Below are 21,751 nucleotides of genomic sequence, written 5' to 3' on the forward strand. Positions count from 1 at the left end.
GAAGGCATGGAAGGAAACATGTACCAAGATGTGTAGCAGGAACAATTGTTTGTCCGCTTACACCCTCGTGTATTGACTAGTTTCTGGGTCATATGGTCGCTGGTGAATACCTTTCAGGCTAAAGAAGACCAGTCTTGGAAAGTTGGTGGTGGAGATCACAAAAGTTTGGCTGGAAATGATGGGGTTATGTAGGAATGCTACGAGGAGGTAATGCTTGTATTGCTGATAGCATATCTGATGTTGGAAATGCAGTGATGCATCCATCAATCAACTGTTTAATGAAGGACTAGAAGAACTTAAATGGCACAGCTTGTCACTCGTGGAAAAGGAAGCGTGTGTGTGATCATCAAGTAACTCTTGACTGCCTGCCTCCCACTTATCACATTCCATTCATCACACAAACAAGCATCTAGAGGAGGACCGGCGGACCCCCATGGAACCACATAGCTAGCTCATCACAAAAACATACGACCAACCATCACAGCGTGTAGGTGCAACTAACACCATCACCCCCCTCCCCCAAGCTTTATTGTAATAAACACATTGTACTGTGCCATGGTGGGTTGGTAGCCTTTTGCCATCTCTATTTGTTTCTTGCAGTCCCCCACAGCCCCCCATAGAGAGAGAGAGAGAGAGAGAGAGAGATGGTAGTTAACCTTCCCGTGTGACTAATAAATAATCTCTGCAACTAAATACGCTAACAATTTTGTGCTTCCTTGCGGTACTGTAGCTACCATGGAAATATGATTTGAGATGAAGGTTCATTCATGTCCGATGATCCAACCACCATGAGTTAACAAGGTTTTCCTCATGGATTTCTTGTCCTAAAATTATCTGATCAGTAGTCTCGATTTTGTATACAGCTTGAATATTTAGTCTATATTAAGTAAAGATGGAAGCTCGAGTATCCAAGTATGGTATCCTATCATCATCAAACAATAATGATGGAGAGTTACGTATAATTTCCCAAAGGACAGTATTGCCTCAGCCATGACTTGTGCTGCAGTATCGTTACCGTAGAACAACACCTCAAGCGCTCGTATGTGAACACACATTTCTTTTTTGCTCGCTGTGTCTCTTCTACATCAACATCAGAAAGGAAAATGACGAGTTAGGGTTTCTAGAAACCTTAAAAGGTGGTCGGTCGTGAGGACTGTCTGTAGGTTGAGATGGATAAAAGAAGATATTAAATCATAAAAGCGAACAACAAGAAATGAAATAATATTAATGACACAGCAAATTTTCACTCAGAAGTAGACCTACCTACCAAGTCCAGCCAAGTGATTTGTCTCAATTGGCTCACTTGGATAATTTGCATCTCTCTCTCTCTCTCATATAAGTCACACACTCCTCTCTCTCTCTCTCTCTCTCTCGCTCTCCTCCCATCCCACTTCTCCCTCTCCAAATCACTCCTCGCACAGGTTAATCACCCATCCTCCCTTGTCCTAGTATGGGCAGGTCTCCATGCTGTGAGAAGGCTCATACGAACAAGGGAGCTTGGACCAAGGAGGAAGACGAGAAGCTCATCTCCTACATCAAAGCCCATGGCGAAGGCTGCTGGAGATCGCTCCCCAAAGCTGCAGGTACTTATAAGAAAGGTTCGTTCGGCTATCGTCGTACGTCGCTCCCGGTTGTTGACGCTATTTTTCTCTCTGGGGATTCTTGCGCTCTCCAAGGTTTGCTTAGATGTGGCAAGAGCTGCCGGCTCAGGTGGATAAACTACCTCCGTCCCGATCTCAAGCGTGGCAATTTTACCGCCGAAGAAGACGACCTCATCATCAAGCTCCATGGTTTGCTCGGAAACAAGTATGCCATCGTCTACCTTGGAAAGAAACATCCCCATACTTGCAACTTATTCCTTCTCGTAGCTCACTAGCAGTCGCTCGCGCGCGCGTCTGTGTGTCTGTGTGTGTGTTTCAGATGGTCTCTGATAGCAGGGCGATTGCCCGGGAGGACCGACAACGAGATCAAGAACTACTGGAACACGCACATCAAGAGGAAGCTCCTCAGCCGCGGCCTCGACCCCAAGACTCACCGACCGATCGACGTCGATCGCCCTTTCGCTGCCCTGAAACAACGAGACACGTCCACGGCTCAAGATAGGACAGCGTCGGAGAAGTACTTCTCCGGCGACGAGGAGGGCGGCGGCAGCAGCACTGGCAGACACAAGGGCTGCTACCTCGACCTCAACCTCGACCTGTCCATAAGCCTCCCTTACCACCACCCTTGCCAGGATCAGTCCTCTCCTCTCGATGCCAAATCACAGGCCACCCCACGGTCCCTCCGTTGCCATCACCAGTGGAACTTGTAGCTGCCAAAACACATCCCCAAGTCACTTGTATTATTCAGTCATAGCATTAGGCCATTGGAAGAGGGACAACACATAGCTTAACTAAGCCTAGTATTGTAATGCATTAGCTGAAGCTTAGATGAGTAAAGAAAGGCACTAATAGTAGCTAGTCTTAGCATTTGTGCATGCCAAGTGGTTCTTGCGCAACGAAGAAGAAGGACTGAAGTGATAAGGGATATGTGTGTGTGTGTGCGATGCCCAATGGTAGGTTCTTGTTGTTGGCATCTGATGTGAGGCCTTTTGTCACATAAAGCATTCATATGTGGAGTTATTTCTGGGTATAAGAATTAATGATATTTCTTTTTTCTTTTGAGCAACAGTAGTAATTGTCATGGTTTTTGATTAGTTAGGGTGTGTTTGTCATGGTTTGTGCCACGTGGTATTGCTTGACTTATTTTTGTGGACCAACAGTAGTAATTTAATCATTGATGTCTGTGCTCTCTGGATAAGATTGCAGAGTTTGGCTCATAATTTATTGGCATTCAAATTATATAAAAATAATTTCTTTTAATATATATATATATATATATATATATATCTTTTATGGTTGAAAATAAATTTTGATGTTGGGACCCACCACTTGGTAGGGATTAAGCTACCTAATTCTTCATTCCATGTGATGATAATTTTTCTCCTATGCAAAATAATATAAGAGTTTAGTATAAGATAAGAGGAAAAAGAAGTTAAAAGAGAAGAAAATTTTATGCACATAAATCTCATGGTTCCATCCATATGCATATCTGGTCCTTGTTGAGATATTAATGCAGAGTTGGAGCACTAGCAAAAGCACCAATCATGCAACATCTCCACCACAGCCATGATCTCTGGGGGTTCAAAATGGCCGCCTGCTGCCCAGTTTGACCTGGAGCAAATGGGTGGAGATCACATCCTTCCAGCCATTATCCGAAACCAAAGAGGACAAAGCAATTCCATCCAAGGATTCCTCCTCATCCCCACCAATGCTTTACGAGCACCGGCCCCATCCCGTGCCACTGAGCTCCCCCACCTGCACTGAAGATGCCGCTGCCAACGCTGGACTGACAAAGCTCTCACAGAGAAAAGCGTGATTGGGGCGGTGGTAGTTGGTGACCCAAGTGACGTAGAATAGAAAGATGGTGGCCACTGTTTGATGGGTTCATCGATGTGCCTGCGATCCCCCTTGATTCCTCTACCCTCTTCGAATCCACTGCTCCATTGGCCTCGGGGGAATTCCGGAGGGACAGAACCTCCCCAACTACTGATAGAATTGTCTGTATCAGGCCACTGATTGCTATCTCAGCCGGTGGTTAGAGATATTTTCCTGAGCAGCGATGATGCACACCATATGCTTGTGGAAATGGCAACTCCGCTCGGCAAGGCATTGATGTTGGACTCTGCTTGCTCGCACAGTTTTTTCTACCTACTAGACTTAAAAGCTATGATGTCTTCCCATATCACTGTCGACGTATGCATCCTTTGTTCTATCAAGAAAAAGGTGCACCTTTTGGAGTTCTTTTCTTTTCTTTTCTTTCTTTTTTTTTTCTGAAAATGCCACGTTTCCCATAATCATATGATCGATGTAGACATTAAAAATTAGAGATAAATCATTTTTCTGTGATGTTGAAATAGGAAAAAAATTGATTTCTTTGTAATATTAGAGAATTTGATAGGCATTAAACTAATCTAATCTCTTGAATTTTCAGGAGGTGAGGAGAAGTGTTTTGCATCCTCTCAACACAACCAAAGCTGATGCAGGCTGTCAATTACTGGTTAGCCAATGCTGGAAACAACTAAAGCATTATGATTACTGGTTAGTCTCGTTTTCTTTTTTTCTTTCTTTCTTTGCTTGGAAGGAAAACAAATATTGCTTAAATTAAAGGAGTATAAAAGTCGTCGTTCGCATTAGAGCGAATCAAAGATGAAAAACTAAGAAAGCGACTTATCCCTTCGGAAAAAAAAAAAAAAAGATCTATGATTGATCGATCGATTGGCTACACGATTATCTTCTCAATATGCATGATTGATAGAATGTCTCAAAAATATTCAACAAAAATAAAATATCTATCAGGTCCAACGAGCAATGAAACGATGATCATCAAATCGGATTCAATAATGTGTACTGAGGAACATAGTCCGATCCAATTCACTTAAAGTCCATTGAAGTATAACTTAGAATGCGACTAGAATTTGGGATCAAGTCGAGTTGGATTTGGGATGAATTTAACCATGAGTATTGAAATAATAAGGCTTTTTAAGGAACAGAGTTATCCTAACAAAAATAATTAATATTTTTTTAAAATGATAAATGATGAATTTTGATCCCACAAAATTATGATGGTTTGACAAAGTCTTCATCAGTCAAACGACATGGTATCATCCTATCAATAGCTAATTAATTACTAACTCGATTCATATTTCAATACACATATTTAATCAAACATCTCCATGATGTATAAGATACACTTATCAAACCATTAAAGCTCGAATTTTGTTTGATTAGTTTTCATTCACGTACGTACACCTTTCTATCATCATTGTTAGTCCGTATAAGAATGAGAATATCTCAGCCGCAGATTTTAACTAATTTAACCGTCGATAGCAAACTGCTGAAATGCTACACCTAATTACCCCATCATCAATCAATCATTCAATTATAACGACAACCCATTGGGTCCACTTAAACATCATCAGTTGGATTCGATAATACAATTCTAAATACTTATTTTGGATCAGATTCAATTTTAGTGCCCCTATCGTAAGTCAGATTAAGATGATATTAATAGGTACATCAGAACTTTCATGGTTAAAAGGAAAGAAAAAGGCATTCAATTGATTAAAAATATTAAAATAGCGTTAAAAATAATAAAAAGGTAATTTTGATGCATGGTTGGTTTCGGAGTAATGATCCATATATTTGTAAAAATTATATTGAAATCCTTATACTTACGAAAGTAAAATATTTAATCTCGTTTCTCCTTACATCATCATCGATTCTATTGATGAAAATAACATACGTATTTAGTGGTAAACTAAAATGAGATATATTTAGTAGTGATAAATCTTATGATATTTTCATCAATAACAAAGTCAACGATGTGAGAAAAAAAATATTAAATATTTTTTTTAATATAAATTTTTAAAAATATAAAAATTAAGATGCTAAAGATAATTAATTATAGGAATAATCTATAATTACCTCAGATTTCTTTATCCAATCTTGATCGAACGTGGTCCGGCAATATCAACGATCTTGATCGGACCCAACCCTAACCCATGTACTCGAATCCAATCTCGCAATGGGGGCCTCACGACATCACACACCACTGCTTCCTTCCCGCATCATATGCTATTAATTCATAGACTGCCCCCAGAAGCAGAGGCTCGGTTTCGTCCTCCGTTACGAGCATTCAGAGACTGCCTCCTCTCCGCCCACCGCGCGTTCAGATCCGGCAGCGGCGATGCTTTCCGGCGCTCGATCTCTCTCTTCCCTCCCCGCCGCTTTCCACCTCTTCCTCCTCCTCTTCCTCGCCGCGTCAACTTCCGCCTCCGAGTCCGACCACAAGGTACGCATCTTGCCTCCCCGATCCCCATCCCGGTCCGTCGATCTTAGTGTTCCGTTTCATCTTTCCTTTTCTAGATTTCATTCTTTCGAGTTTTGTGATGTGAATGGGGCTGGTGCGTTGATACAGCGGGATCCGATGATCGATTAGGGTTTCTTGGTCTCCTGATTCCGGTGTAGATCAGGACTTAGGATTCTTTCCGATGAGTTCTTGAACTGGTCGTTGGGTTGGCATCAAGATTAGGTTACTTTTGTCAAGAATGAATTATTTCTGGATTTGGCTTCTTCGTTAGTGATTTCTCGTGTTACGTGGCCAGAACATATGGTAATTTCAGCGTGTACTGATGCTGCCTGTCGACCGTCTGTCTGAGTTGGAATCAGGTGCGAAGGTTACTATCCCATGGAGCCTTTCTTGATTTCCACATATTGGATCCCGTTTACAAGACAAATCCGTTTAGAATGTGCAGCATCTCTATCCTTACACGTGGTTTCTTGTCATAGCTTAATAATGGCGAGTTCTTGATTCTTGATTCCCGATATAGGTTATTAGTAATTGAATTTCGCTGGAAAGCATTAGTGCTTTGGATAAAGTTGCTTATAGTCTACCTTGCCATGTTTCATTTAAGACACCGACTGTAAATTCTTGTTGCATATCTTCGATTTTATGATGAATTGGCGGTTCATGTCTCGCAGTTGCCAAATTATCGAGGTTAGGATAATCTTCCGTGTAATGTTGTGCAGGAACAACGTGTACTATAAATCTGGTATCAGCTACTTAGACGTGACTTCCTCCAGCTTGCAATGATACATGATATGTACTCTGTATGCCTACCTTGGATTCTTCTCATATCGCTGAATTTGGATCACAGAGTAAAAGAAAATGCATGAAATCTCCAAATAAAATCACAAAAATAGGTTGGAATTTACAAATCCCAAGTTTTAATTTCAATAATGTTGCCAAGGACAAATTGGGGACTTCTTATGGAATTTAATTCTCAAAGACAACATGCCCTGTTTGCTCTTATTTTTAGCCTAGAAAGTTATTAAACTTCGTTTATAATTCTAGTTTAAAATTTTTCGTAGTTTGTCTCCTGTCAATGAATGCATTGTCATCAACAATCATGCTCGGAAAATTTCATTTGGAAAATTCCTATATAATCTATATATTACTTGTGCAAAAAGTTTAGAATAAGCTAATTGTTAATGCGACTTTTATCTAGTGTCTCTCTTTCTATTACTTTTAAAACTGATAATTAAGCTAGCTTTATGTTTCACCTCCATCAACTTGTTACTTTTTTCCTTTTAGTTGGATAACTGCATAATCTACTCTCCCCATTAAGAGCTTTAAATCTTGTTTGTTTTATCTTCTCCTATGATTTATTTGCTGCAAAAGATTGAAGTGGATCTGCTTGCGGCGAAAACATGTATTTGAAAGATGCTCGCAGATGTTTCCCTTTCTCTTGGGCATGAATCTCTAACCTGCCTTTTGAAGTTGCTCAAATAATCTTGTGACTTTAGATAACCAATTTTGAAGTTTAGGTTGCTATGAGATAGGTACAGAAGTGTGGGGAGCATAAGTACAGATTGCCAACAAGTTCTTCAAAAATGGAGTAGAATAGCAATTTGTTTATCAACCATTAAGTTTTGCTTGGTAAAACTTAGCTGCAAGTTTTCATATGGTATTTCTTGCATGTAGGGACGATGCACATATGTGTGTGTTCTCTTGAGTTGTACATCCAGAATTTCTGAGGAGGTATGTATGATGTGTTGGAAGGTTGGGGTACCAGTAGAGAATTTGGTAGGCATATATGTGTGTGTGAAGGGGTGATATATCACTTGTTTGACCGATTGTCTCTTGCATGAATGAATGATTTATTATCACCATGTTATATGATATATAGTACCAATATAGGCTTTATCTATTTCCAATTTTTTTCTTGTATCTCCTAGAAAATAATGTGGGATTATTACTTCATCTTTTATTCTGTGAATAAAAGTCAGTTTTTATCGCTAGGTTCTTTGCTGGGCTAGAAATTATACCAGCAAAATTATTTATCTGTTTATCATGGTTCTCACATGTTAACAATTCACATGCAGTACCAAGCTGAAGACCCGGTTACTCTCTGGGTAAACAAGGTTGGCCCTTACAATAACCCTCAGGAGACATATAATTATTACAGCCTTCCATTTTGTCATACATCTAAGAACCCTGCACACAAGTGGGGTGGGCTAGGGGAGGTCCTCGGTGGAAATGAACTGATTGACAGCCAGATCCAGATAAAGTTTCAACGTAAACACTTCTCTTTACCAAATTTTGCATGTCTTATGCAAACTATTACATTGTATGTGACAGTCATTTCCATTATCGACAGTCATTGATAATATCAAATTTCTGAATATTGAAATGCTAGGCAATGTTGAAAAAGGCTCTATTTGTGCTCTTGAGCTTGATGACGCAAAAGTTGCACAATTCACAAGTGCTATAGAGAACTCATATTGGTTTGAATTTTTCATTGGTAAATTACTTAAATTCTTTATTTCTTTATTTGGTATGTTATCCTGCATTTGAAAACGATTTCGCATTCTTCTTATATATGCTTATCTACATCCGGTGATTTTTCATATTTTTTTGGTTAATTACTTATCCTTTACCTAATTACTTTTCTCTCTTTGTTGTTTGGAGCCATGTCTAGATGACTTGCCGTTGTGGGGTATGTTCCTGCCTCCTGTTTGCTTCTGATCTTGGATGAGACTACATATGTTGTTGATATAGAATATTTGTATTTCTAATTAGGTTTTGTTGGAGAGAGTGATAAAAACAACAAAGATAAGCATTATCTTTACACACACAAAAACATTGTCATCCAACACAATGGAAATCAGGTAAGTGGTCTTTTATAGCCATATGACATCAATACATCCAGGGCCCTTTCTTTTATTCAGGGAGGGGTACTTTTGTTGAAAGCATTACTGATATCAGTTGTTCTCTGTGTTTCTTTCTTGCAGATTATTCATGTCAATCTCACTCAAGAAAGTCCTAAACTTCTGGAAGTTGGGATGAAATTGGATATGACATATTCAGTCAAATGGTTGCCAACTGATGTGGCATTTTCTCGCCGTTTTGAAGTTTATTTGGATTACCCTTTCTTTGAACACCAGGTGATGTAGTTCTGAGTTATTTATCATGTATATTTTTTCGTACCTGCAAAATGGCTCTTTTTCTTGTAATGTTATTGTAATTCTTCCATCCTTTATGACGTCATAGATCTAAGTACTCTGGTTATCTTAGTTTCAGATACCATGGTATATAAGCAACACCATACTGTATATGGATGTGTCGATTGGCAGCCACTAATGACATATTAAACAAATCATATCACCTCTTTTTTGGTTTATCTAGGCATACTATATATGTTTTGGTCCAATAAGATCTCAGCGCAAGTATCTAAATCCTTGTTGGTAGTTATTGAAAAGTTTGAATTATCAAAAATTTTCTGCCTCGTGATAACAATATTTTGTGCCTTTACAGATTCACTGGTTCTCTATCTTCAATTCTTTCATGATGGTTATTTTCCTCACTGGCCTGGTATCAATGATATTGATGAGGACTCTCAGAAATGACTATGCAAAATATGCACGTGAAGATGATGATCTTGAGACTCTGGTAATTACTTGCTATGTTTTTTCAAAGTACAGAATTTACCTTGAGCATTCTCTTCTTTCACCATTTCTGGTGTGACTTGCTTAAGTCATTGTCCTGTCAGCTAACTTAGATCTTTATATGGTCTGATTCTTGTTAGGAAAGAGATGTTAGTGAAGAATCTGGATGGAAACTTGTTCATGGTGATGTCTTTCGACCTCCACGCAGGCTGGTTCTTATTTCAGCTCTTGTTGGTACCGGTGCTCAGCTGGCAATGCTTGTTCTTCTAGTAATTTTGTTGGCAATTATTGGAACATTATACATTGGGTACGTATAGACACGTCTTACTTGCTAATTAGAGTCTCTGTTAATTATTGATCCAATGTGGTGATATGCAGTATCCAGCAAAGAAACTGCTATTACACATCACTGGTGGTTCAACACTGAGCTTACATATGAAATATTTATAAGCACAACTTCATTTCCCATCGGACAATATAAGATATTGATTCCTTTAATCTATTGTAGATCATATATGAGGTCACAGAGAATTGTCTGATTTTTGTAATAACCACTGAAGTGAATGGAAAAGATGGCTCATGTCTTGTTCAAGTTCTAATGTCTTTTCTCACCTCTATTTTCTCTATTGGTCCTTGGAAGTTACCATAGAGCATCACACGCTACCACTGTATGGTTATTGCTCCATCATGGAGATGGCCATTGGTGCCTCCATTTGTGCTTGTTTCCTTTTATGATGTATTTATAAGGTAATATACTTAAGAGCTTTCTGGGGTTATATGTTGGCGTTGCTACAATCTGTGAAGGCAACCATTTGACCTGCTCAGTGACACTTTGCATTCATAATCCAAAGACTCCAAACCATAAAATACTTCATGACTTAGCAAAACCAAAATATACTTGTACGGTAAGATGATTCAACTTGAAACTTTTTGATGTTCGAATAGATCAAGTTACTGACTGTGCTGCTGGTTCATTAGTTACATTTTCTTGGATTATGGTTGCTTAGTTGTCCAAATGAATAATTCACTCTTAACTTGTGTTGGTCCGGTATCAGGGTCTTCAAATGTTTATCTATCTTTGATTGCCTGCAGAGAAACATATCATTGGTGTCAGAAGCTGGTACATGAAATATAACATGAGTTTCCATTTGGAATAGGATGTTATTGAAGCTCAAATATGTCCGTGGTGCAAATGTTTTAGCTTTTAGTGTTTGCATTTGCATCTTGCATGTAAACTTTGTTATTGTAGAACCATCTGTGTCTTCCACTATCAGTGTGGATCATCATTGACATATATGGTTGTTTCTCTGCTAACATGAATCATTAGTTGTTTGTTACAACGTAATCTTTTATCCACCGTTGTTTTTTTTATCTTTAGTCTTTTGCACCTGTACTTTAACCTTTTCCCCCTGCTTACTATCAATCAATTATTTATTGGCCAGGCGAGGAGCTATTGTTACCACTTTTATAGTGTGCTATGCTCTTACCTCATTTATTTCGGGCTATGTCAGTGGTGGACTTTACTCACGTAATGGTGGTATGATTTCTCTCAAACGATCGTTTAGTTTTCTTTGGAATATGTACTTTTTTAGTTCAATAATGTGACCCGAGATTAAGAAGCTCCCATTATGTCACTACAGATTGAGACAAAAAAAAAAGAATTTCTAAAAAGATAAGTCTTATCTTTTTCACTGTATAGTCATGCCTCTAAATAGTGTTTCTGGTTCATTGTCAGGTAAAAGTTGGATAAAGGGAATGATCCTCGCAGCATCATTGTTTCCATTTTTGTGCTTTGGGATTGGCTTCATGCTTAACACAATCGCTATATTTTATGGATCACTAGCAGCTATTCCATTTGGGACAATGGTGGTTGTGTTCATATTATGGGCTTTCATCTCCTTTCCATTGACACTTCTAGGCACTGTTGTTGGTAGGAACTGGAGTGGTGCACCAAACAACCCATGCCGTGTGAAGACCATCCCTCGTCCTATCCCTGAGAAGAAATGGTATCTTACACCTTCTGTTGTGTCACTTATGGGAGGATTGCTTCCATTTGGTAGTATCTTCATTGAGATGTACTTTGTCTTCACATCATTCTGGAATTACAAGGTAAATTGCATCATTTTTTTTGGCGTAAAGTTACACTCACCATGGTTTCTAGTTATTGGGTTTTGATATGGCCATTGAGAATATGATGATTCTGTGGTTATGTAGTTCTTTAAATTATTTTCAATTAATGGTTGCCTTTGGGAGTTTTAAAATTTTTGTTGTCATTGTTCTAAAGGAGATTTTTATTTGGTGCTAACCAGTCTTTGATGTTCTGAGGCATCTCTAGGTTTCGGTAACTGAAAAAATCATGCATGCGCAGAATTAAAGATTGTATGCAACTAACCAATCGCTTTGAATGTCTCTTGGGCAGGTATATTATGTGTATGGGTTTATGCTACTTGTTTTTCTGATCCTCATAATTGTGACCATTTGTGTGACCATAGTTGGCACATACTTTTTGTTGAATGCTGAGAACTATCACTGGCAGTGGACTTCATTCCTTTCTGCTGCCTCAACAGCTGTCTATGTATACCTTTACTCTGTATATTACTACTATGTGAAGACCAAGATGTCAGGGTTTTTCCAGACTAGCTTCTACTTTGGCTACACCTTAATGTTTTGTTTGGGATTAGGAATACTGTGTGGTAAGTTTCTCCAATATTCTGATATCTGCAAAGTGTTCTTCCATAAGTTTTGAGCTCTCTGACTTTCTGTTAAAAATTCAGGTGCTGTGGGTTATCTTGGCTCTACTCTATTCGTGAGAAGGATTTACAGAAACATTAAATGTGACTAGCTGCAGCCACAACCAGAAGATTAATACCATATCCTCCCTACAAAATTTTGAAACAGACAGAACGTCAGGTTGATAGTTGGATTGCCGATATAAGCTAATGCTGCTTGTGCAAATTGTATGCGAGGGATGCGCTAGCTTCATTCTTTTTTTTTTTTTCTTTTTTTTTTCTTTTTTTTTTTACTTTCCTTTCACAATTGTTTTCTTTCTGTTTTGGACTTGAGATTTTAATTCTTTTTTAGGTTACTTTTGGTCATCAGCCTTAATATACCTATAGCCTAGTCAAGCATTGATCTTCCTCTGGAAAACATGGTCAGACACCTTTTCTTGTATGCATCGCAGCATATTATACTTGGATTTATTACATCCATTCTGTACTGGAAGTGATTGCCATTTTTGTTATAATCCTGATCATATTTTTGCATGCATCTGTTCTCACTTTAGATGAGCTGGTTCTTCGTAATCTCATCCATTTTCTTTTTTTTTTAAATATTGGTACATGATCGAGTTATACGAATGATAAATATCAGATTTATTAATATGACCTGCTGATTGCAGTGTTGTGAATCCTCTGTTTCTTCTTCGTGGCGTCTAATGGGTCTCTCATTTTCCAGCTCTGATAAATATCAGATTTATTTCGTGTCGTTTGCATGGTGTGGGCCTATTTTTCTCACCAACTTGCATGCCACAACTGAAACGGACATCCACTTGTGCTTATTGATATGAAATCTTTGTTAGTGTCCTTTGATTACTACGTCAAAATGAAAAGAAAAAAAATTATATCCTTTGATTAATCAGCGTCCTTTAATTTATATCCTGGTGTCAATCGTGTGGTTCTATTGCATTGTTTGCATCCCCTGATGTCAATCGAGTGGCGAAGCTCTCTCTATTGGCACCCGCAGGTTCAGGAGAGGTATCCCGCGTGCGCGACACGCTACACGACAGGACACGACAAGAGGTATCGGTGTTTGCGGTCCGCTTTCGACTCTTCCGACTATCCCTCGCAGTATAGCTCGACTCGCTGCTTCCCACATCCATGGAGTCTCCGCGCCGCCCCGTATCAGGCTCTTCGTCCCTCCGATACTGCTACTGCCGCTGCTTCCGCCGCCTTTGCCGCTGCTTCTGCTGCTGCTACTGCTGCTCCTCTCCCACCGCCATCTGACTCCAGATTCTCCGCCCATGAGCCCCTCCCGCTCCCCGCTCGGCCTCTCTCCCGGATTCCGCCTCGCTGCCTGTCTTTTCCCCGGTCGGCATCCTGGGAGCGCTGGCGCCGGACCCGTGGAGCCGAGCGACGGCAAGGAATCCGGCGAAGCGGAGCGGGGGAAGGAGGAGAAAATCAGGGTTTGGGAGTCTTTGATGCGAGGGGAATCCGCCTCCTCTATTCTTGCCCCATCGAAGAAGGCGAAGGTGGAGTCGGATCTCGAGACCCGGAGAGCCGCCGTCTGGTCTCGGGTGAACCAACTGTTGTCTGCTGCACTCTCTGACATCTTCGCGATCATGGTGAAGGAGATGCAGTTTCAGGTGAAGGGGATCGAGCTCATCACTACTTTGAATTTCGTGTGCTGCATCGCGCTCAAAACCCTAGTTAGCCACTTGATCGACGAGTACTCCGAGGCGTATCCCAGATATGGTTACTATGGCTGGGACCAGTGTATCAGTCAGATCGAGCAGCTATGCTATGGTCGTGCCCTCATGGCATTTGATCTTGATCTTGAATGTTGGGCTGTCAACGTGCAGGTTTACTTGTGTACCTTGGCCAACTTCGAGGTCTACATAGGATCCTTGTTTCCCAAGGATCCAATTGTGGAGCTTGATTTCCCTTCTTATGGGAAGAAGATCTTAGGGGCTTCAATGTTACCCCAAGGCTTGTCATACGAGGTGAATCTGCTTATCGGGTGCATAGACTACGATAAGCTCGAGAAAAAGGACATGGGATTGCGTTCCCAAAAGATGCTCGTGTGGAAGGAGCGCCTGTACTCCTCCAGAGAGTGGGAATTTGATGTGTGCATGTAGCCAAGGTACACAATTTTCTTCTAGCATGTACTGCTTTGATGTTTTGGTTAATTTGTTTTCTCAATATTCTTCCAGATAAGGAATTGTTAATTTATAGATCGAGAGTCGGACAATTAGATGCTGATTAAAATTGTTCTTCTAGTAACTGGATTGAAGCCTGCGATTTCATGCATTCATGTAGCAGTCATTATATAAGTTGTTTATCGACCAACTGTGGATAACTGGATATAGAGGTTGACAATTTATGAAGTACATCAAAGATAACTCTCTTCATTTTTATATCTGATGTATTATTAAACAGGATACTGGAATCGATCATGAATAAGAAGAATCCTCTGTTAAATTCATAGACCCTAGTCATCGTATACGGGGGGATATCTACTATGAATATGGATGGAGTTAACATTCATCGAAGTGCATTAACCTATTCTGTTCGGTATTTTTAGTATCAACTGTGCATGAAGTTAATGTTCCATGGAGTGCGTATTTTAAGCTGATCTGTTCGTTTTTATAATTCATGTTTGTCATGTTTATCAGGCAGAATACTGGAATTGATCATGATTTATAAGAAAAATCTCGGTATATATATACTTAAAATCTTAATGGTCATAGTTGTAGATAGTTATTTTGTACTTCAATGCTTTTCCATCCATATATTATAAGCCAGAAGAAGAGCATGAAATTATTATATTATAACTTATGGTTGGAAATGAGTATTAGTGACTGACTTGTCATTCTTTTTTTGTTCTTCAAGGAAGAAAGAGTATGTGTCCGTGTGACTGAGAGATAATGGAAAAAGCTAAGATTCGATTTGGCTGATGAATTTCTCTTTGAGCTGTGAAGGGTACACTGTAACATATGAGTCGCTTCTGTTCGCCTTATGCTGGCATGTGCAGCGCTGATGTTTGTTAATGAAACTGGTGCTTTGGGGCATTTGTTGAATTTGTTATACCTATCATGTATATAGAGCTCAACCTTTAGTCTGTTTCCGAAACATTTACTGGATTGATTATAAAGAGGTAAATAATTAGCAACCTTTTCGGTGTTAAGCTGCTATCAGTCTGCACTCTGCATCATCAAATGTTACCTGCTATTGGTCTGTGTATTCATGTGTTACTATTCAGTTGAGTAGAAGTCTTAATAACGAGCAAGAGTGTCAGTTACGGGGGGAATCTCGTTGTAAGTGAGGTCTTGAGTAGCTTCGAACATTGGCTTCAACTGAATACAGAGCATACGTTTATCGAGTTGGGGGGGCCGGGGGGAGGCGTTTGGTGGTTTGGGTTGTAAGACGCAAATTGCCGAGAGCTCTTTTTCCTACGTTTTCCTTTGTTGGCGGTGTAAGACGCAATTGGAGTACGTTGCGTCCATTTTCCTTGAACAAAGAAGGCCAAGTAGTGATGGTTTATCCTCAAAACTCAGATTTCGTGTTCAATTTCCTCATGCATATTATATAGGTTCATGGTCTCCTCATCATCATCCAGAAGCGCAACTGCCCCTATGTCCACAAACAAGTAATATATATTCGTGAAACAAAAATTTTTCTTGAGTTACAAATAGTCACGCTAGTTTGATTAAACTAATATGCAATCTTCCAAGTAGAGGAGAGGTGAGGAGATGAGATGGACTCTCTGCAGTTCAAACATAATAAAATCATCTTTTAACTCCAATTTAGTCACGTCTGCAAGTTTAAACTTTAAACTTAGATTCGATTGAGCTACGAAAGAGGAAGAAGCGAGCACCGTACTCGTAATGTATTTTAATCCTGCAAGCCACAAAAGTAACATAAATGAAAATTCCTTTTCAAGCAGTTCTGCGTATCTTTAAATGCATGAGCCAATGTTTCAAAGAAAATAAAATAGCTAGATCAAGACCTCATCAGAATACGATGCTGCTGCAACGAATGGCTTCCGTGTTGTTACCGTCTTGTTGGAATCATCATCATCATTCATCGAGATCCCCTGAACAATAAAATCTACTACTGCATTAAATAAAATTTGTGGCAGAGGCATAAATGAGAGAAATATCTAGTGTATTTTTAACTCGGATGGTCTATCTAACCTCAGGAGGGTTAAATTTGGCACCTAGATTGCTGAGTTTAGCATGAGCTTCAGCATAATCCTTGAAAAATGCATCTTCATCCTCCGCATATTTCTCAGCATAGACCTGAAATCGTGCGCGTGGTGTTGACAACAATAAAGCAAGTTATGACTCGGATCCCCCGCCCGCCGCTTGGATCGTGCAAAGTCTTTTTTTTGTGTGTCATACCTTAAAATGTGAGTCTTCAAACAAAACAGCATCTGTGGGCAAGATTAGCAGATCTTCATCTTTTCCTTGTTTGATATCCTACAAGGGTTTGGACAATCCAAGTTCAATTTGCTGAAAAGCTAAGGACGGCACATCTGACACAAGTCGAAACAAACTTACTCTGAAGTAACTATTGTCAAATTTTAACCATTGCACCGTCCATGATTGTCCACCAGGTGCACCAGGTCCATCTTTCTATCAACCAAGGTGATAAGTAAATAAACCATTGAATCATTTCATTATCCCAAACAATATTAATTAATGATGTGCAGAAACTTCCTACATAATCTCACCTTGGACAAAAAAAAAAAAAAAAAACCAATTTAACAAATCTACTGTTACATATAAAACATGGAGAACGGAAGAGACTACATACAGTATACTTGGTTTCTGCTTTTCCCCAACCACTACGTTCTGGTCTGGAACGCCCAAGCGTGTGCGCACCTGATAATGCAACAATCTCCTGAAGCCAGAAACACAAACTTTCAGGAAAATAATTATCAAGAAAAATCAAGTTGGAAAATTCGTAAAAGATTAAACCTTGTCGTCAAGGCCCATTCTATAGAATACATTCCGCAGGTGACCAGCTGGTGAAGCTGGGCCAGCATCTAAAACATAAAAGTAGAAGTAAGATGCTGGGAAGACAAGAGAGATCTTAACAAAATTAGTGAGAAGCATTATCATCGCAATCTTTATGGACGGAATATACACCCGCCCTATTCATAACGTCCATCGACCATCTAGCATGAAAATCTTCATTTTTTTGCATAGAAATGTACAGAATATAATCTATAACTAACTCTGTCTTAAGGTAATTGTGAAGATGATCATAAGCTGCACGCAGAGATACAGTATAATGTCTTTTGTACAAGTTGGTAGGATAAGTTTTAATTCAATGCCAAAGAAAGTCCAAATTTTAAAGAGTTCTAAGATACCTAGTACGTAAGAACCTGACTTTATTCTGAATCATGTCCTTGTTTATACAACAAATAAATTTACATGAGTTTATCTGAAATTATTATCATAACATATAAAATGACCTATATAAATCATTTCATAGACAAAGGGCATGACTCGTATTGCTCGGTGTCGTTCAATTTTCTACCTTGTCATGAAGGTGCAATAAAAATTAAATAACTTCATAATTGTATTTGATTAAAATTAACAGGTTTATTAAATCTTATCTTATACCTTGATTGCATACTGAAATATCTCAATGCAAAGATAAATGGACAAAATGGCTATGGCAACCTAAACAATCCACCAGAAGATCTTCTTTCAGATTTGTTTGAGATATGAATGTTCACATTAAGATCCTAAGACTTACCAAACACCTGCAAACTAGATTCCCTTTACCTCTAAAATCATTTTACAAATGCCATATGCTTACTTCCGCTCTAAAAACTTCACTAAAGAAAAACTTCTCAACATTTAAGGACATCTAGATGTCATATACCTCAGCTAGACTAACATAGTTGATGACTCAATATAGAAAGCATATACATTAGGGCATCTAGATTTTATAAACCTAAACTAGACTAACATAGTCAATGACTCAATATAGAAAGCATATGAAAACTCAACATCTTGCTGAAGAAAGAATATACGGGTAGTAAAACAAAATGCAGAAACATTTCACAAATTTTGAGTATGATAGCCTAAATATGGACAAACCCATTATAAGCAAAAATAATAATAATAATAATAATAATAATAATAATAAGGAGATCAGCAGGGAAAAAATTTTCCATGTCACCCATAATGATCGAATGTTAAAAAAAATGATATAAAGAGGCTGCAAAGAGATCTAAAAGATTTGAATTGCTATCTCACCAGGAAGTCTCCCCTCTTCTGGGCACTGTTCAGGCCCAGAAACATCTACTCTTCCATATTTCATAGGGATTTTGGGGCCACCAGCCTCCTGCAAGATGACAAATGTATAACTATGAGCTGTGATACAAAAGGAAGTTCAAAAAAACACACATGCAATACATAAGAACCTAGTACACGGAAAACGACTAGTTCAAGAATGTGACCTCAATAGCTGTAGCACTGGCCAACTGGAACAAATCTGCATATGTAATGCTTGAATACTTGTCCTTAATAGACTGAAGAAGCTTTAGAGCATTTACAAGACCTGTGGTAGTACCAAGTTAGCATCCCTCAATTTAAACAGAGATTCCAATTTTGTATACAACATATTCAGTACCAGCGTTGGCTGCATGTTTCAATTCTATCTCAAACCGTAAGCTTCCATTAGCTCCCCCACGTTTTGGCCACTCCGCAATATTCTTATCATATGTACCAGCATCATGCCATCCTAGACGAACCTGTAAGGTCATGAAATCATCACACGACTCTTTACATGATATAGCCTAATGCATCTTGAAGAAGACCCAATTAATAGGTTTAGCACATAATGACAAAGGAGAGAAGCTGTAGGTGAGTTTATCGTAGAAGAATAAAATATCCTAGAACACTGAGATTATTGTCAGGTAAGCATGAAATCATTTATCTGAAGTCTCACAATCACTAGCAATAGCAAAATCATTTAAAGAAAGATTAAGGAAAAGATAAAAGCAATAAACTTAAAATAAGTGGTTACTAGTCACCAGAGCATGACAGACTTTTTTTTCTTGGTCAGGTCTTTATAAACCCAAACTAGTTATAAAAAAGCCTCCTAAATCACCAGAGCATGACAGGCTTTTTTTATAACTAGTTACTAGTCACCAGAGCTTGATTAATTGAATTCGTATGGAGAATTGTGAACACAAACAGGTGTTTTTTGCTAAACACTCAGGGAAATTGAATTCTTATGTTGCGCACGACAAGAGCTACATTCTTGACAAACACAAATTAAAGATTAAAGAAAAAGAATGCCTAGTGACCATATTCAATATTCATGTAAAAGCAACAAAAACTGATTCTACTAGGAAGAACGACACCACAAAGCCTCTAGCTGTCGTGTTTGCCATTGGCTATATATATAGGCCCACTCCTGCCTTCTTGAATGCCTATTTGGTCAAGATCAAGTGTCCGTGGTATCATCACACCTTTATTCCTTGAGTAATAGCAGCCTACTTTGGTCCGCACCGCTTCATCATACTCCTGCAACTTGTAAACATCATCTTAAAGCAGTACGACCTTTTATGAATCTGCCTAATTATCCATCTCTCTGTTGCCTTGTAAGTAGGACCTCTCTCTGTTTCACCAAATCATTCCGATCATAAACATTTCGGGCCTCATAATTATATTAAGAACCCAATTTAGTTGCTAATAACGTAGCGATAGGTCCTCATAGAATAGTAAGAAACTAATTCACTTCGAATCCCCTGGATCCAATCAATGAAACAACCTATCCACAAATTAGAATGCTACTGCTTCGAGAACTCCAACAGGCCGGATTACCCGGTCAAGACATGAAACGAATTAAATGGCAGCATAACAAAATGAAACTACCTACCAAGATCGGATGGCAGAAAGTGGTCTTAAGCAGCTCCTTGATGTCCTCCCTGGCGCTTCTCAGCTGCGCCGGATCGGAAGCCGCACACACGACGACCGACGACGTCCTGCGTGAGCCGATCGCGGCCGTCTGGAAAAGATCCGATCGAGGACGCTCAGATCAAAAGATTATAAAGATTCTATTTCTTGATCGAAGCAATAATCAAGAAAGGGGAAGAGGGGAAACCTGGAAGAGACGGAGAGGCGAAGGGACGGGGCGGAGGGAGGAAGAGGAGGTGGAATGAAGGCGGCGAGGGGAAGGGAGGAAGGAGAGGGCTGCGGAGGAGGGCTGCGCCGTCCGCTTGGACGCAGCTGGGAGGAGGCAGGCGGAAGCAGAGAAAGAAGCAGCGAGCCGCTCCGCCATCGTCAGATTTCAAATCACTCAACGGAATGAGTCAATCGTGATCTCTCTCTCTCTCCCCCTTCTTTCTTGCCCTTTTATACATGACAACATCTCGTTTGATACACTTTTTTTTCTGCTTGCTGTGGCTCTCGCAGTCACCAATGGCCATTCCACTGTGTTGTTTGTCCATTTTGTCGCACTCGAACTGTTGTGGCGTCTCCCGACGACTCACGTCGGTTTCAATACGCGTATGATTCCTTCGAGAGAGACGCATTCACACGGCAACCGAGTCAGGGAAAACCAGGGACGACGCATTCCCACCCGTTCTGTTCCATCTACCAACATTGTCATTAGATAGCCATGTGGACCACGTCCATCCCTGACTTATCCAATGGACAGGGCATGCAGGTGTAGCGACGGGTAGGAAAAGCACCCTCCGACAATTTGTTTTCTGGAGGGTGGCTACTTCTCATCGGCGCTCGCCCCTTAAAAGTGCGGGGCGCGTGCTGCACACACACATGGATCGAGGAGTCGTGTTTGAGCCCCATTTCTAAGGGAGGCCCGATCCTCTGTGCCTACAAGTCCACGGTCGATTGGAGGCAAGGAATGAGGTGAAACGTCGATCATATCGGGCCCACTCACTTGGGCAAATCATCTTCAGAAGTTTATGGTTAGCGTGCTCTGACCCGTACAGAAGATCCCGACTCGCTTTTCCAGTTGGTTTTATATTCATAAGCTTTTCGCCTCAGCCGCCTGCGATGACGAGAAGAAGAGTTAAATTAAAGCAGGAAGTATGATCCTTTCCTCTTCACCTAACAAACATCCCGACAGCAGTGATTGCGGACCAATAGGAGTCATCCTTATGGACTTTGGTACTCAATTTAGGCCTCAGTAACATGCGTTCTCGAGTTGAGCCCTTAGCTGCTGCATCCATGCCGGCCCAGCCTAGCCCATTTACCTGCAACCAGAGTGGGTCAGAGCACAGATATCATGATAGCACAATCCTAAAATTATTTATAGCAATTACATACTCGGCATGTGACATGACAATCCTCGATTCATATTTATCTTCACACAAGAATTCAATTAGCCATTCATAAGCAAATAATTACTTCTGGGCACAATATAACAATACCTGTTACTTGTACCAAGCACACCAGTGAACGATTGCTCCAGTAATCTTTGCTTCCGACAAACGCTTGA

General features: G+C 39.8%; 4 protein-coding genes across 4 annotated transcripts; 3 read left to right on the forward strand and 1 right to left on the reverse strand.

Annotated features, from left to right (window-relative positions):
- Positions 1 to 1,352: 1,352 nt before the first annotated feature.
- Positions 1,353 to 2,667, forward strand: LOC103968389 (myb-related protein Zm38). Its single transcript, XM_009381578.3, has 3 exons — positions 1,353 to 1,583; positions 1,677 to 1,806; positions 1,921 to 2,667. Exons 1-3 carry the CDS (start codon positions 1,451 to 1,453, stop codon positions 2,309 to 2,311), a joined length of 654 nt encoding a protein of 217 aa, XP_009379853.2. The 5' UTR covers positions 1,353 to 1,450; the 3' UTR covers positions 2,312 to 2,667.
- A 590-nt stretch (positions 2,668 to 3,257) lies between these two features.
- LOC135624927 (transmembrane 9 superfamily member 1-like) lies at positions 3,258 to 12,811 on the forward strand. Its single transcript, XM_065129033.1, has 14 exons — positions 3,258 to 3,824; positions 4,033 to 4,139; positions 5,701 to 5,892; positions 7,986 to 8,178; positions 8,300 to 8,404; positions 8,582 to 8,599; positions 8,683 to 8,771; positions 8,895 to 9,047; positions 9,418 to 9,552; positions 9,689 to 9,855; positions 10,991 to 11,085; positions 11,284 to 11,657; positions 11,968 to 12,241; positions 12,323 to 12,811. Exons 3-14 carry the CDS (start codon positions 5,788 to 5,790, stop codon positions 12,388 to 12,390), a joined length of 1,776 nt encoding a protein of 591 aa, XP_064985105.1. The 5' UTR covers positions 3,258 to 3,824; positions 4,033 to 4,139; positions 5,701 to 5,787; the 3' UTR covers positions 12,391 to 12,811.
- Positions 12,812 to 13,283: 472 nt separating this feature from the next.
- Positions 13,284 to 15,434, forward strand: LOC135624928 (serine hydroxymethyltransferase 7-like). The gene is made up of 2 exons (XM_065129034.1): positions 13,284 to 14,405; positions 15,155 to 15,434. The coding sequence occupies exon 1, from the start codon at positions 13,567 to 13,569 to the stop codon at positions 14,398 to 14,400; it is 834 nt and encodes a 277-aa protein (XP_064985106.1). The 5' UTR covers positions 13,284 to 13,566; the 3' UTR covers positions 14,401 to 14,405; positions 15,155 to 15,434.
- Positions 15,435 to 15,898: 464 nt separating this feature from the next.
- Positions 15,899 to 20,724, reverse strand: LOC103968393 (probable L-ascorbate peroxidase 6, chloroplastic/mitochondrial). The gene is made up of 12 exons (XM_009381585.3): positions 20,393 to 20,724; positions 20,168 to 20,296; positions 18,914 to 19,034; positions 18,741 to 18,841; positions 18,538 to 18,625; positions 17,245 to 17,312; positions 17,081 to 17,167; positions 16,825 to 16,899; positions 16,666 to 16,743; positions 16,459 to 16,563; positions 16,272 to 16,358; positions 15,899 to 16,162 (listed from the first exon to the last, which is right to left on the reverse strand). Exons 1-12 carry the CDS (start codon positions 20,567 to 20,569, stop codon positions 16,157 to 16,159), a joined length of 1,122 nt encoding a protein of 373 aa, XP_009379860.2. The 5' UTR covers positions 20,570 to 20,724; the 3' UTR covers positions 15,899 to 16,156.
- Between the last annotated feature and the right edge of the window lie 1,027 nt (positions 20,725 to 21,751).

Source organism: Musa acuminata, chromosome BXJ2-10, assembly GCF_036884655.1.
Source record: "Musa acuminata AAA Group cultivar baxijiao chromosome BXJ2-10, Cavendish_Baxijiao_AAA, whole genome shotgun sequence".
NCBI classification, from domain to species: domain Eukaryota; kingdom Viridiplantae; phylum Streptophyta; class Magnoliopsida; order Zingiberales; family Musaceae; genus Musa; species Musa acuminata.